Here is a 17,715-nt window from a genome sequence, read left to right on the forward strand (position 1 = left end):
AATCTTACTGAATTTACGTTTAGCATTAGCCAGCACTTTTAAATTTGCCAAGATGTCAGGCGCTCTGGCTCCCAGTAAACATTGGACTATGGTGGCTGGTGTCTCTATTTTCACATTCCATACAATAGAATCACCAATAACTAGGGCTCTTTCAACAGGTTTCTCAGTAGGTGCATCACTGAGTGGGGAGAACCTGTTTAATGTTTTGATCGGAATGGAAGAGCAGTGTTTTGTCCCGTGACTATGCCACCTCACAGTCAAGTCAAGTCAAGTCACCTTTATTTATATAGCGCTTTTAACAATACAGATTGTGTCAAAGCAACTGAACAGAACCGAACAATGTACGGGACTCGCTAAGCTAGTCGCATCCAAAGCCGTATCTAAGACCCTCACATTCTTACTATCCTCATTAAAGTTTGGATGCGTGTCTCTAGTTCTGAAACCATCTCTGTCTGCCTAACTATTTCCTTGCATTTATCACATGTGAATCCCTCATGGCTGACAGAGAAAGCTACACTATGCATGTGGCAAGCAGTGCAAGTGACAATAAAAGGAGAAGCCATTACTCACCGTGATTGTTGAATGATTCCGACTTACCACAGTTGTTTGATGAACTCATGAAAATGTAGCGAGAGAGAAAAGAAACGTAACGAGAGAGAGAGAGAAAAAGAAACAGTAGGCGCGAATAACAGGCTAACGGAATGCTAACGCGCTGCACTCACGGTTTAAAAAGCGAACGATATCAAATTAGTATGCTAGGTAATGTCAGAAGTATGGTGATAATTAAGTTATAGTTTAGCAGTTTAAAGAACAGAAAGTGATAGTAAGATAGAGATTCCAACAGAAAAACAAAGCTACACGGAGCTACAATCGCAAAACAGCAGAAAGGAAGAGGAGTGTCAGCGCCGTTAATGCAGTGTCAGATGCCGAAAGCTTGTACTTTTTTTTTTTTTTTACTTTCACATTGTATAATTGACTAAGGTTAAAACGTTCACCGGCATAACAAATTTGCACATTGCTTAATATCAGCCTTCATGGTTTAAAAAATAAATATTTCCAATATTGCGACGTAACAAACCCTAGGTCTAGGACCTAGGACTAGTGGTTCGCGGTGGGGCCCTGAAAGCACGTGAAAGTCTGTGTATTTTTTTATTTTTGCAAAGGTCCGTTTATTCTAATATTGTATATAATTGAAATTGTTTTTCGATAAGCGCTCGCTGTTCACTTTCAATTTCGTATTGGATGCAGGGTTGTCAAGTCCATGGTTTTTTTTTTTCAAAGAATTTGGCTACTTTTAAACTGTTTAGGTGGGTTGATTTCCCCCCTTGAAAAAAAACCTTTTGGTTAAAGGTTTGAAATATTGCATAAATTACAGTTGACTATAAATGCTTATATTGAAACATTTTACATTCTACGTATGATAAATCTTAGCTAAATGTTAAGTTTTGTGAAAGGGCCACTGGTAGGAAGCCTTTGAACTCTGTTTATGATCAATGTATATAACAGTGACCGTAAAATATGTATTTTAGGTATGGAAATTACATATTTTGATATTTTATTATTATTATTAATTATTATTATTATTATCATTATTATTATAATAATTCTTATTATTATTATATTTTGATATTTGGGATTTGGCCATTGCGTTATTTTGGGATGTTTTTGACTGTCATGGGCTAGTTTTGAGATGCAGACCTGGCAACCCTGGCTGTATTGAGCAGAGCAGACACTTTCAGTTTATTGTAGTGTACGTTTTCCAGCTGAACTAAATGATTTCTTTTCAAAAAAGCAAAACGACAGTAGGGGCCGCGTTGGGAAAGTAATGTAATCAGTGTACGACCAAACACTGTGTAAACACCTGTTTAGCCTATGTAACTCCATCATTCTTGGTATGTGCCAAGAATGCGGGATGGCGGGACCCGCGCTACATTTTTTTGACCACACATTCCCACCCGCAGTAAAAGTAAAACCGCCCACTCCCACGAGATTTGCGTTGGGTCCCATGGGACCCGCGGGATCCCAATCTCAATGCAGCCCTACTGCACCTATCTTTAGTGAAGCAGCACTGAGAGCCACTTCTGGGATGCCTTGGCTGGTATAAATACAAGCATTGACTAGAGTGGCCGCAATCAGCTCCGGTGGCTGTGTCGGAGACGTAATGCAGCGCAGACATGTGCAGTGATGTGCAGACCAGCTCTAAAGTCACTGAATCTTCTGTTAAAAATGAACCATCCATTCATCATATCATCATGCAAAACTAAGAATTAGAATAATTGTAATGTGACAATCGGGTGCGGGTAGGGGCGGATATCTAAATCAGAGAAAAATATAGCTGGGGGTGGGTTGATGGTGGATAAATTATTAGAAGCAGTGGATTTGGGTGACGTTTGAGCTGATCTGCGCATTTCTAGTCACCAGATCTCAATTCAGTAGAGCACCTTTGGGAGCAACTGTATGATACTATCGTGTTAATGTTATAGTTCACCCAAAGATGAAAATTACTTCATGATTTACTCACCCTCAAGCCATCCTAGGTGTATATGACTTTCTTCTTTCAGACGAATCCAATCGGAATTATATAAAAAAATGTCCTGGCTCTTCCAAGCTTTATAATGGCAGTGAATGGGTGTTATTGTTCAATAGTCCAAAAGAAGTCCAATAAAGTGCCTCCATCCATCATAAAAAGTGGCTGCACTGCTCTGAGGGGTTAATAAAGGCCTCCTGAAGCGTATCGATGTGTTTTTGTAATAAAAACAAAAACAGCCCGACACTAGCAAGGTGTAAGTAATAAAGTGGCTAGTGAATGTATGTCCATTAAATCTTTTGTCTAGTTGACTTTTCCAGGCTTGGAAACCACAATTTTAAATGTTCCTAATATAACCTGTGGTATATAACATTGTTTTTATCTGTGTGTATTTTGCGCATCATTTTGCATGTAGGCCTCTCCATTTGTAGCGGCCATTCAAAAGGTGGAAATATTGATTGATACTTCCCCTTCAGCATGAAGGGGGCACCCTTTTATTAAAGGTCATCCTAACTTCACTGTGCTGCTATAGTCAACCAGGTCAACTATAGGTCAACTATATAGTGAACAGTCATCTCTCCTTACTCTACACTCGTGATGACACTGACAATATGCTTTACAAATGTATCGTTCAGCCCAAAATGACTGTATAAAACATCAGACCAAAAGGCTTCATTGACCCCAAACAGCATGACAAACATTTAAAAAAAAAAAAAATGTGTCATATGTAGAGGTATGCAGTATCTAATAAGCTTGCAGTACTCACCGCATAACCTTTACAGTTGCAAAATATATGTAAAATGTTGTCTAGTCCAAGTTTGGAGGCAAGGAAACAGGGCTAAAGTGATCTGTTCTAGAGCTCCACCTGGAGGCCAACACTGACACAAACCATAGTTGGTAAACAGTGCAGAAGGTTTTAGATTGTCACTTTAATTGTCTGGTGTATGTCTGTCTCATCCACACACATTTACACTTAATCAAATACATATTTAACCCGCTTCCCACACACACAAGTCTGTTCAAGTCAATCAGAGCAATGCATAATGTAAAACCAATAAAAAATTACATAAAATTAATTTCATGAGAAACACAAATCACACTAAATTTGCTTTGAATATCAGATGTGATAAACATTTATCATACAGTTTATTTAGTTAATCTTATTATATTACAGTATTATTATAATCATAGTGTATTTTAATTTGTCTTTGAACTTTTTTTCAGCTTCCTGGACAGAATTGAGTCTGTACGACAGGGTGACTATACACCAACAGACCAGGTGAGGGCGCTGTCACACTAGATTTATTATTATTAATGATCAGCATCATTAAATTGAGAGTTTGTCCATTTCTTCCAGGATTTGCTGAGGTGCCGTGTTTTGACTTCAGGGATTTTTGAAACTCGATTTCAAGTAGACAAAGTCAACTTTCAGTAAGTCAGCTTTTTTATATAATATATTTACGTAGAAGTAAAGCATTTTAATCTACTGTAGGCTCCAAATGAATTTTATTTTATTTTAATCCCAGCAATAAAGTTTTACATTAAAAAAATTAAAGCCAGGACATAAAATGAATATTCCTAAGCAATTGTTTGGCATTAACCATGTAAACTTCTTACAGTGCAAAACGGTATATTTTCCTTAAACCATGCTAAAAAACGTGGATCATCAGGTTTTGTTCATGACTGCTTGAATTCTGCAGTCATTAAAGCAAAAGGGGCACATATCAAATACAGACATTTTCAAACCCATATTATGAAAACCATATCATACCCATAGTTCAACAATGCAATGACATTGTTATGCGAGTAGTATAAATTGTAATGATAAATTGTGTATTTAATGAACGACTTTGTTCAAATTCTGCTTGCATCTGTGCTTATTGTGTTGTATTTTGATCAGTTGTATCAGTTTTGTCAGTTGTAGCAAACATCTCTTCTTTTTAAAGACAAAAAAACAATTGCAATTAATATAACACAATCCACGTTTAATATCTTAGTAATGACCTCTTAGAAAAATACATTCTATAACACAGCGATTTTTTTGAAAGATGTAGTGCATTGCTCAGTTAGGCTTCAGAATTGATATGGACACATTTGTTGGTACCCTTACAGTTCATTCAAAATGCTTCATTCCTCCTGGAAACTAATGAAATGAAAAGCAATTGTCTCACATATATCTGCATTCCTTTGGTATGTCATAGAGAAATGCAAAGAAAGCATGAAAATAGATAAATTATTGCTTATACTACAGATATATTAAAAAATGGTCAGAACAGATTTTTTTTTTTTTTTTTGGTTCCCCTAGAAAATAGAACAGATTTTTTTTTTTTTTTTGGTTCCCCTAGAAAAGATTGGATTATAGGAATGTTTTAACAAACTGCTTTACTTAATTAGTATCACACATGACTTCAATGTTTTAATCTGTCATTCGGCATATTTAAAAGGAGAAATGTAGGCACTATCCTGATTGCTATCATTGTGTGCACCACGCTGTACACATGGACCAGAGAAAGCAAAGGAGAGAGTTGTTTGAGGAAATCAGAAAGCATGTGAAAAATGGTAAAGGTTAAAAGACCATTTCCAAGCAGCTTTATTTGATCTGTGCCATTTTATTTTGTTTTATTTAAAATATTCTGTTGAATCAGTGGGTTCTGCACTCTTGCGAAAGTCCCATTAAAATAAAAAAAAGCTGCTATATCTCTAAGATTGGCTACAATGTTGTAGTGATTTCAGTGTAAAATAGCCTCACACGGGGCACCACTAAATGTCGAGATTTTAGATCTAAGTAGCACCACAAGTGTTATGGCTTTGGGCTTAAATATTAATATTAATATTTAGTTTTGGTCACACTATTTTACAGGGCACCAGCCAAGAATTTCACCTTGACAGTAAAGAACAGTCATGAAAGATTGTTGAATAAATAAGAATTACAGTACATAAATTGGAGGAAGTTGTAGTTTGACCAATCTGAAGGATTTTAGAGATATTGTTAACTTGTAGAGCCTCTTACTGTTTTATCAACACAAAGAAGACACAATTATAATAAAAGTAGTTTTATTAACAAAAGGATAGATAAGAGTAACTAACAACTACTAAAAGTTCCTGAGTGGGGGTTACTGTATGTTAATGTTACCCCACTTCTCCACAGGTAGTGTTGTTTTATCTGAAGGCAAAAAGGCATCCTTTTAACTCATCAGAAGCTTGTTGTAAATGGAAACCTCTGACAAATTTGTCAGAGCACAAATACACAAGGGATTCTTTGAAAGCAGTAAGTCGGTACTTTGTAAATGGTTGTTTTACATAAATAATAATAAAATAAACAAAACTAAATAAAACATTGCTTCATATACATTGCTCAAAAAAATTAAAGGAACACTTAGTCATCACAGTATAACACTAAGTCAGTTAAACTTCAGTGATATCAGTCTGTCAGGTTATGAAGCATAAGTGATTGTGAATCTGTTTAACCTGCTTTGGTGCAAATGAAAGTGACAACAGCATTGGAGAAGCAACAGCAAGACAATCCCCAAAAAGGGAGTGGTTTTGCAGGTGGTTGCCACAGACAGTTGCTCTCTCTTTATCCTTTTTGACTTATTTGTCTCTAGTTTTGTGTTTTGTTATGATCCTTGTCACTCCTTGTAGAATGAGGCAGTACCTGCAACCAAATCAGTTTACACAGGTAGACCAGCTCCTCCAGGATGGCGCATCCAAATGTGCCGTCGCAAGGAGGTTTGGTGTGTCTCAAAGCACAGTTTCAAGAGCATGGAGGAGATACCAGGAGATGGGCCGTTACACAAGGGGAGTTGGGCAAAGCCGTTGAAGGGTAACAACCCAGCAAACAGGACCAGTATCTTGAGCAACAGGAGGAGCAATGCCAGAGCCCTACAAAATGACCTCCAGCAGGCTACTGGTGTGCATGTTTCTGAAGAAACTATCAGAAACAGACTCAATAAGGGTGGCATGAGAGCCCGACATCCTCTAGTGGGACCTGTGCTCACAGCCCAGCACCATGCCACTGGATTGGCATTTACCAGAGAATGTCAGAATTGGCAAGCCCACCTCTGGTGCCCAGTTCTCTTCATGGATGAGAGCAGGTTCACATTGAGCACATGTGACAGAAGTGAAAGTTTCTGGAGATGCCATGGAGAATGTAATGCTGCCTGCAACATCATCCAGCGTGACCGGTTTGGCGGTAGGTCACTGATGATCTGGGGAAAAATACCCTTGTAGGGTCACACAGACCTCCTTGTGCTAGCCAAAAGTACCATTACTGCTGTTAGGTAACAGGATGAAGTCCTGAAAGACATTATCAGACCTTACGCTGGTGCAGTGGGCTCTGGGTTTCTCCTGGTGCATGACAGTGCCTGCCCTCATGTGGCCGGAGTTTGTAGGCAGTGGATAACGAAGGTATTGATGCCATTGACTGGCCCTCACATTCCCTCAAACCTGAATCCAATTGAGAACCTCTGGGACATTATTGGAGCATCCGAAGCCGGCAAGTAGCATGTGGGGGCCATACAATCTACTGATTTACATTATGAGTTGCTGTGATGAAATTCATGCAAGTTAGATCATCCTGTAATTTATTTATTTTATTTTTGTTTTGTTATTTCTTTATTTTTGAACTTTGATTTTCTGTGTGTTTTTGAATCCAGGCCTTAATGGGTTGATGATTTTGTCATTTAATTCTTAACAAATTATAGTGTATATACAAGTAAAGATTTTCAGCGTGAATATTTTGTTAATGGCGATTCATGGTGGGGCAATGGTTAGAGAGTCGGACTTGTTACCCAAAGGTCGTGGGTTCGAGTCTCGGTACCGGCAGGGATAGTAGGTGGGGTGAGTGAACAAAATTCAGTTCTGCTGTAGAGCAGCTCTAAAAAGAAGACAATAGTAAACAGTAAATTTTTCCATTAAAGTCAGTTCATCATTGATTCGGTGATGTCATCGTCCAGCTCAATTCAGTTCTCTTCAAATAGTGTCTGTGGAATCAAGTTGACAGTATTGCCAAAAATTAGGTGTCCCCAACTAAGCAAGACAAAGGTGACGGTGGCAAGAAAAAATTAAAAAAAAAGGATAAAAGCATTTACACTAGTATTCTCAGACATTTGGTCCCCACTATATATCTATAATTGATCTAATGATTCATATCTGGATTCAATTACTACATTTATATAAATACTTATTTGTTAAGTTGTTATACAGAAACATTTCTTATTTCTTTCTCCCTGTGTGTCAGTATGTTTGATGTGGGTGGTCAGAGAGATGAAAGAAGGAAATGGATTCAGTGCTTTAACGGTGAGCTTGCAGATTTGCATTTTTTTTTTCAGTAAACAAATTCACAAAAACTGTTTTGTTGTTGATATATCTGAAAGTAACTAATGGTATTTAAGTTAAAGGGTTAGTTCACCCAAAATGAACATTGTGTCATCATTTACTCACCCTCAAAACACACACACACACACACACAAAACACACACAACTTAAACCTTCATAACACAAATCCATATGAATCGAGCAGTTTAATCTTTAGTCTTGTGAAGAAATTACGTTTCTTTATATTATGAACAGATTACATATGATAAATGCTGAAACTTGTGCATGCTAGTCTTGCTGTGGTAGTCAGTGTTATCGATATTACACAGTGTTCGGCCATACACCAATTACATTACTTGCCCAGTGTCCCCACCGTTGTTTTGCCTTGAGTGCACATGTTTTGCATGTGTGAAGCACAAAAACCAGTGAGGTTCTAGTGTGTTTCCGTGCTAACCTTGTGTGTATGTATGTCATTCATTCTTCAAATGTAAATAAAATAAATAAATGTTTGGAATGACATGAGGGTGAGCAAATGATGACAATTAAATTTTTTGGGTGAACTATCACCCACACTAAAAGTGTGTGTTTGGTGATAATATATCTCTTCCTGTTTATAATCACAGATGTGACCGCCATCATCTTTGTGGCAGCCAGTAGCAGTTATAACATGGTCATAAGGGAAGACAACAGCACTAACCGGCTGCGCGAGTCTCTTGATCTGTTCCGCAGCATCTGGACTAACAGGTTACACAGTTATGCTGTTTCTTGGGATTTCTCAGTTCCCATCCCAAGTGCTACAAAAGTTACCCTAAAATACTTCTATGCGTTTGTAACAGTATAACGGACAATTATTGTTATTAGAGTTTGGTGATAGGGCTGGGCAATGTGTTGGATGTTTTCAATGATTTTTATGGCAAAATTACTTACTATTACTATGATTTTAGAGCACTTTTTTGCATATGTATATTAGGGCTGTCGAGGGAGTAACATTTTTAATCGAATTAATTACGATTACGATTAATCTTAATTCATCGCAAATTAATCACACAATAATTTGGGCTGAGAAATTACCCCCAGAAGATCATTTAAAATCATTATTGTGTTAAATGAGAAAAGCAGTGTATAGACATTACAAAAATGTAGCTTTAGAAAAAAAAAATGTTTTTATTGAACATATAATTTATTACACATAAACTTTAAAGGCTACAATGTGGCCATAACATTGTTTTCAGAAGCTGCATCTGAAGTAGCATTTAGGTTTGTGTGCACAAACTGTTCAGCATTAAGATGAATGCATTCACACTTCAATCCGAATTGCATACATAATGCTATGAATATAATGCTATAAATTAATGGGTTTCAAAAATTGAATATAAAAATTGTGAATTTTTTTTTTTTTTTTTTTTAAATAATGATAACATGATATTATAAATATGAAGTTAAAAACACCAGTAGGTGTCAGCCAGTCTTAATAATATAATAGTCTTAAGTAAATCATTCAGTCATTTGTTCAGCTGATTCATTAAAACTGCTGATTCATTCAGAAACAAAGCAAGTGACTGTCTTAATGAGTGGGTCACTGAATCATTGGCTCACTGTTCATTCAAAATCATGGATTCATTCTTGAAACACCGCTGTTTGTTGCTGTGCAGTTCTACTGTGGATTTGTTTGGAACTATTTTTGTTGGCAAAATTGAGCAAAAAGAGACAATACTGTTATTATTATATCTAAAATGTAATACAACGGGGGTTATGCGCAACAAAATTCCTCATTCTGTAAAACAGGTCGTGTCTCTTCCGGTTCAGGTCTTCTGTATATGCTTTATTAAATAAGGATCTGTTTTACTCAAGAAGCCTTCAAAGGGCATACCAAAGATAATTATAACTGATGTCCATCCCATATGTACAACAGTGTTTTAGAGCCACGTTAAAAAATAAAAAATTTAAGATTACGAGATTAAACTCATAATATTTTGAGAAAAAGTCAAAATTACGTGAATAAAGTCGAAATATTTTGAGAATAAAGTTGAAATATTCTGAGAATAAAGTCAAAATTACGAGAATAGTGAAAATATTTTAAGAATAAAGATGAAATTACGAGAATAAAGTCGAAATAATTTGAGAGTACGAGAATTGAGTCATAGCAATTACGAGATTAAAGCTATAATATTTTGAGACCTATAGCCTATATTACGCATGCAAATTGCCAAGATCGGGAGCACCGGGAGAAATTCCGGTGGTCTGGCAACTGATTTAATTATATGTGGGATTATTAGCTGAAATCATACCATGTGTCACAGGGACAGTATGCTTGGAAATAATATTTCACGTCTTCAAATGCATTCATTTGTATTACGCCAGCCACCCAATAATAGCAATAAGCTTTGTGCTTTTGGAACTTTTAATATAAAACAAATTCTCAGCTTTCAAATTGTTTCAAATTTAAACTGTCAGTTAAATAGCGAAATACAAACAATATGTCTTACAATAATGTATTTTTCACGCTCTTTAATGTGGCGTGACCGATCGCAGTTTAAGCGGCATGTGAATCAATCATCTTTTCGTTAATGAGACATTCTTTCATTAAATGATACTACATTTATTCTCAAAATATTTCAACTTTATTCTCGTATTGCTACGATTTTATTCTTGTAATTTTTACATAATTATCAAAATATTACGACTTTAATCTCGTAATCTTAGAGTTTTTTTTATTTTTTAACGTGGCACTAAAACGCCATTGTACATATGCAGATAGATATCTTGATATCTTATTTTTCTTCTAATTAACACTCTAATATTAAAATTGAATAAAACACTAACAATAAAAACAACTAGCTAGGTTACTTTAAAAGTCCATAGATATCACCATCAGTTTATACCGCTGTAAACACTTTCTCCAACAAGTGGTGATACCTGTTTTTCGGTTTGGTTAGGTGACGTTTGACATATACCCCATATGAACTTCTTGTTTATTGAACTATTGTGTAAAATGAATAGCACATTTGCAATCATGCAGATATTATACATAAGATGTATGCGTAGGACAAAAAACCCCATACAGAGGCATTATTTGCCCTCATATCTTGAACTCAAGGGGCATGTAACTGCGTTCTAATAGGCTGCATCACGCAGTCATCGTCATGTATTGTGTTCATCACTAAGCAACTGCATGCAATATAAGTTGGTGTACAGGTCTGGGCCGGGTACGTTAAATGCTTAAAGAGTTTTAACAAGTTATTTTTTCCATTATTAAACTGCACCAAATTAACATGTTAAATGGACAGTCCTCGTATTTCCAAAATAAATTTATAAGTATCACATATAGAAAAAAATATAGCAAAAATACCTATATGCATAGGCGGAGTTTCACATTTTTGCCTGGGGGGGGCACCTTTAAATTATTTATTTACATATGGGCCATTCTACAGAATTGGTGCAAACTGCTGTCCTACAGCCAAAAAACACATTTAAAAAGCATTTAAGTATTCAATGTATTAAGCATCCTTCTATTCTCTATTGAAACCCACAATAATATTTAAAGTATTAGTAAGCTTAATATATATATATATATATATATAAAATCATCATTTATTGGGTACTTTCAGTTGGGAGGTGGCTGTCCCAAACCCTAACCCCTAAATTTCAATTTATGAAAATTATATCGGAATAATTTTTGTATTTTTTCCCGTTGTTTTTTAAAATATCTTTGATTCTTTTAAGAAGTGAAGTTTTGAGGTTAATGTGCTCAAAAGTCTGAAAAATCTATGTGTTTCTGCAATTAAGCACACTTTTTTGGGAGTTATAATTTTTATGTGTGTACAACTGTTCAAAACTCTGCTAGCCAACCATGTGCTGATTAGCATCTTTGAGTATCTAAAATTGTCACAACCGAAACTGTCACTACCGAAACATTTGGTGGAGTTTCGGTAGTGACATCTTTGGGGGGTTTTTTGGGTGTCATCCCATAAAATTGTCACTACCGAAACTGAAACATATCATCATTGTTTCGGTAGTGACAAAAGGGAACACATAATCCTCATATTTGGGGGAAATCTTTTTTTATAGTACAGTTATGCAAATGTTTTGTATTTTAGTATGTTTTAGTAGTGTTTTAGTATGCAAGTTAAAATTCAAGTTAATGATGTGGTCGCTACCAAAGCATTACTGTCACTACCGAAAATGTGCAGTCACTACTGAAACATGGGATGTTTTGTCAAAAATAAAGTATACTGAATTATTAACTAAGATGCTATGATAGTTTTTGGTTCAATATATATTCAAACTAATGAATCCTTAACTTTGAAATCCGTATGATCAACTTTTTGCCTTTTACAAAGAAAAATTGGATTCAAAATACAACAAATCTCCTAAATTACACTTGAAATATTGTTAAAAATGTAACTGTTATTGATTTACCTCTGAAAAAAATTATAAAATAACAAAATATATTTACAATGTAGATGCAAGCAAAATCTTAATAGGTCAATATAACCTTTCTAATTAAATTATTATTACCGTGTTTCGGTAGGGGAGAGGACAAATATTCCAAAACTTTCTGAAAATACAATATGAGAATTAACTGTGCGATTACTAGAAATGTCTACCTTGGATATTATACAATTTGCATACATACACATTTTTGGGAAAAATACACATTTTTTTCAAGACGATTTTAACTCTAGACTTTGGACCAATTCTGTAGAATGGCCCATATACCATATTTTCTACATTTCAATTATTTATAGCCTATATAATTTCTTCTTCATTTAAAATACATTTAAAATTAACAATGACTGGTAGGCTATACAAAGACTGGAATAAAAACTTAGATCTTCTTATACCTAGAAGAATCCGCCTCTTTTGCTGTGTCAGTATTAGCGGCAGTAGAATAAATATGGGAAGTGTCAGAGTTAGAGACCTTCACTCTTTTAGTTGTGGGTTTATTTAAAAAAACGACAAATATCCGTTTTGTTTATTTAGCATAGCTCTGCAGACTAAAGCGGGAACAGAACGAGAAGAGAGTCCACTCACGCAATACTTTGAGATTCGTGAGTAGCAAGAGTATAAAAACATTAATTTTAAATGATACCATGGTCTGTCTGAATACTCGATTCTGATTGGCTGGCAGGTATGCATTTAAACTGTTTAGTGCACAGGTAGTTCCAAGTCAGTTTAATCACCGTTCTATATTAATGTGCTGCTTTAATTGATGCACACACACACACACACCACTCGCACATAAACACAGTGAGAAGGGAGAGAGGTCGGAGATCGCAGATCACGCTGCGCACACACAAAAACTTATTGTCAGCTCTGCCCTGCTACTTTCATTAATAAAATACCCTAGATACTAGAACGCTACATTATATTTCTCAGCCAGGAGGGGGTAAAATCACTGTTTTTGAAGTAACTAAACCGCTTCATTGTTTGTAGAGAGAGACGCACAGACACACACAACTGTCATCTCTCTCTCGCTCTCGATCGATCGATAATTCATTCAAATAAATGCTATAATTCATTCAAATAAATGTGGTCTTACCACACTATTTCATCTCTATCTGATTTGAAGTGGGCAAAATGTTTGATCTAACGAGAAGTAACTGACGAAAATAACCATAATTTTTACTCTTCCGGTTAAATATTGCACTGCAAACATCATAAACAGCCTTTAAATTGTCAATGCTGGCAAATGACCATGGTATAAGCGGGATAATGCACGGCTAGCTGTCCATTAAACAATTTGAATGCACTTCGCAGATGCAACCGCTTCACGTCGGGTGGTTCTTGGCCTCCACATGGTGCATTAAAATCGTTTAATGCACAGCTAGCCGTGCATTATCCCTTACATAATTTAGTCTTATCTTACTCATTAAAATAATAAGATAATACAAATAAAATGTGAAAATATTTGTTTTATTTATAGCTCTGGCAAAATCGATTGGATCTGGTCCAAACTCCGCCTATGCCTATATGGTCATATACACTTATCATGATACACAATTTCATATATGTGATATTTTTAGTCATTGCACCCATGCCTAAATATTACATACATTTTATTTTTAAGTCAAATAGAAGAGACAGGTGGCACCTTTAAATATTAAAGTGCCATCTCAAGAATGGCTCAAAGCTGCAGCTGAACATCTCTAAATAAAAATATCAGCAGATATAGAAATAAAAAGACATGTCTCACTTTGTGTTTTCAAACAGGTTTTTAAGGACCATCTCAGTGATCTTATTTCTGAACAAACAGGACATGCTGGCAGAAAAGATCCTGGCAGGAAAATCCAAACTTGAAGATTATTTCCCAGAGTATGCTCGCTACACTCTTCCTCCTGAAGGTAATGACCTGTATATGATCATAATATACTTATAAACAAGAGATTCTTAGTGCATTCCAGTGAATTATTTATGATATATGTTCACTAAATCAGACATTTTCTTGTGATATCAACACATTAAAATGTCAAGACTTTTGTCATTTTCCTGACAGATAGAAATAGAGCATAAAAGGAAAAAATACAGCTTATTCAGTCAAACTGACAGATAAGGATGATTTAAAATGCAACTTTTTATTTCAACATTTGTTTCAGTCCTTATGAGTGGTGAGATTTTTTCCCCCTAGCCAGCTAAGTGCAAAACCCTCCCCACAGCCAGTTCTAAAGATTTCATTGGTTATGTCAATCACAGTGCTGGTTGTCTACACAACACTGGAACTAACCTCTAATCTTAAATTAAACCCTAAGTTTAGCCTTAGTAGTTGTTAGCACATCCTGATAGATGGCATTAATGTTCATGGTCAGACCTATCCATGATATTTCTGAACTCTAAACTGAATCCATGAAGTCTGAACTTTTGTTAGCAAATAAGAGTCATTGAGTTGCAGTTTGTGCTTAACTCATTTGGTAAAATAATCAGGCTTTGAAATACACCTGTGTTGTCACATGGAAAATCACAACGGAGATGTAAACAGAAACAAAGTTGGTATCCAATATAATGTTTATTTAAAAGCAGGTGTGCAAATGTGTAAATAAAAAGAGTAAAAAAAAAGTTATCAATAAAAATGACACTACAGCTGTAGCAAAACCCTCCTCATAAAACATTTGAGGCCAGAGTTACATCAGTAATTGCATAAAATGATGATTAAGAACAGGAGTTTAAAAAAAAATGTAAATGCAATAAATAGGATGGATAAAAACCAAAACATACATTTGCATAAACATTTCCATAAATAGGTAAAATGAGTTTTCCCTTTCATTTAAAAAAAAAAAAGTGGCGTGCATTATGATAACCCATACTCAGAATTTGTTCTCTGCATTTATCCCATCCAAGTGCACATACAAAGCAGTGAGTAGTGAACACAAACACACACCCGGCGCAGTGGGCAGCCATTTGGCACCCGGGGAGCAATTGGGAGTTCAGTGCCTTGCTCATGGGCATAGGGTACGGCTCTAGCACCCACTGAGTTTTGAACTGGAATATAGAATCCAACTGGCATATATGTAATGGAAATGAATTCCAAGGTTTTGGCACTGAACAACTAAAATCCCCAGCACCCATAGTACTTAATTTACATTTTGGAAAAGTCAGTAAATCTACTAAGGATGACCTTAAAAAGTGCAATGGAATGTATGTTTGAAGAAGGTCTGAAAGAGAAAGAGAAAGAGGAACTAAATTATGAAGAGCTTTAAAAGTGACTCATTCTAGATCACTCTATGGTTACACAACCTTGAACTACCTGCTGAATGGCCAGGACACCACACACCTTATATACTAGGGCTGGGTTTTGACACAAATTTCACGATTTGATTCGATTCACATTCACAAGCTTGCAATTCGATTCGATTACCAATTCGATTCGATTCGATTCAATGTCGATTATTTTGGATATATATACAGTGGGTACGGAAAGTATTCAGACCCCCTTCAATTTTTCACTCTTTGTTATATTGCAGCCATTTGCGAAAATCATTTAAGTTAATTTTTTTTATATACTTATAATACTTAGGACCATGTGATATTTCAGTTTTTCTTTTTTAATAAATCTGCAAATATGTCAACAATTCTGTGTTTTTCTGTCAATATGGGGTGCTGTGTGTACATTAATGAGGAAAAAAAATTAACTTAAATGATTTTAGCAAATGGCTGCAATATAACAAAGAGTGAAAAATTGAAGGGGGTCTGAATACTTTCCGTACCCACTGTATATCGGGTACAGTACATGCCAAATTTTCTCAAGGAAAAAAAATCTCTCAACTAATGCTGTAAAATATACATGAGAGTCAGTTGGTACTACATTATTATAGTATTGAAGGTTAAAATTAACTGATGTTAAAATTTCACTTAATGAAGTTTTTAAAATAATAAAGTTACAATTACATCATATTTCTACTTCAATTTGTTGTTGTTTTTTTAAATATAAACATAATGGTGGCTGTCATAAAATGATGGATTTATTGAAGGAACAGTAACATTTATAATGAATATGTTATATGGTGCATATATTTCTTTGGATGTTTAGTCATGTTTATTTTGTACTGAAACTGGTATTAATGTGCAGAAGATGATTAGTTAATGTGCTCCTCGCTGTTGAACTGTTGATCGAGGCGCTACAGCGATCTGTCACTCCACATTAAACAGCGCCAAAACGGCATTTATTGTAATACTGCAATACATTGGACAGAATTTTAAGAATCGATATCGTTCCGTAAAAATGAGAATCGATTCATATCGCGATATCTATATTTTTTACCCAGCCCTATTATATACCCATAGTAGGCAAACCTCACTCCCCCGGACATCCTGGGGCAAACCATTTATTTTTATTAAAACTTTATTAAACTTTATTTGTTAAAACTTTATTCAAACTAAAACTAAAACGACTAAAATCAAAATAAAAATAATATCTAAATAGTAGCCTATTGTTTTTTTATAAAAATGCTAAAAGTTTTGGAAGAATGCTTAGACTAAAGCTGATTCAGTTGAACATCGAAAATTCGTATTGCCGAAAGAATTGCAGTGTTAACACACACAATTAAAACAGCGCAAAATGAAAATAGCATAACCAGCAGTAACAAATTATTTAGCTTTTGTTCCCTAAAAGGAACCGACTGCCTTTCACTTTACAAAAAAAACAGAGATTGATTGTAAAACAGCTATGTAAATCTTGCTCCACTCACATATGTTTCTGTAGAGTTGGCAGGGATGCTTTACCTCAATAGTTCCAATAGTTCATGATTAGACAATACAAGATTGTTGATAATCATAACACACAGCTCAAACATTCTAAAACCCTATAAAACAAACTGAACACTTTAATCGATTAAACACTTTCATTTTAAACCTTTTAAATAGATTACAATATTTAGAACCTAATAAAAATACATTTGGACACATCATGACATTTGAGCGGTGATTCACATCTTTGTATTTTCACCCCCCGCAATGAAGCTTATTGAACTGTCCCAATCCCCAACCCCCTCCGGCTGGAATTATACAAATGTAAAATCACACTGTTGGATAATATGTGTTGCTTACTCTAAAAATGAACATGCTCTATCAAAAAAAAAAACAAAAAAAAAAAGATGTAACTTAAATCAGTGTGTTTTAGAACTGCAAAACACACACAAATATCTGCATTGATTCAATAAATAAATAAATAAAAACAAGCAAATTTGTTTGGGATTTGAACCCATGTCATTGACATTGTTGACCAACGCTCTACCCAGTGGCGCCTCCAAAGTGGCCACCCCTAAAAAAAACTTTGGCCCACCCCCCATCTGCCAAGCCCTTGTTGACTGCTCATGCTTAAAGGGGTCATATGATGTTGCTAAAAAGAACATTATTTGGTGTATTTGGTGTAATGAAAT

At 35.3% G+C, this 17,715-nt stretch overlaps 1 protein-coding gene across 3 annotated transcripts in view; it reads left to right on the forward strand.

Moving 5' to 3' along the window:
• Positions 1-17,715, forward strand: part of gnal (guanine nucleotide binding protein (G protein), alpha activating activity polypeptide, olfactory type) — a 139,809-nt gene that overhangs the window by 110,958 nt on the left and 11,136 nt on the right. For 2 of the 3 annotated variants that reach the window (XM_016504839.1, XM_016504840.1), the window contains exons 6-10: positions 3,752-3,806; positions 3,885-3,958; positions 7,767-7,825; positions 8,467-8,587; positions 14,057-14,187. In XM_016504839.1, coding sequence (XP_016360325.1) covers positions 3,752-3,806; positions 3,885-3,958; positions 7,767-7,825; positions 8,467-8,587; positions 14,057-14,187 — 440 coding nt within the window. The remainder of the gene's footprint in view (positions 1-3,751; positions 3,807-3,884; positions 3,959-7,766; positions 7,826-8,466; positions 8,588-14,056; positions 14,188-17,715) is intronic. The other variant, XM_016504841.1, reaches the window with a different exon arrangement.

Source organism: Sinocyclocheilus anshuiensis, unplaced genomic scaffold, assembly GCF_001515605.1.
Source record: "Sinocyclocheilus anshuiensis isolate Anshui unplaced genomic scaffold, SAMN03320099.WGS_v1.1 scaffold855, whole genome shotgun sequence".
NCBI classification, from domain to species: Eukaryota; Metazoa; Chordata; class Actinopteri; order Cypriniformes; family Cyprinidae; genus Sinocyclocheilus; species Sinocyclocheilus anshuiensis.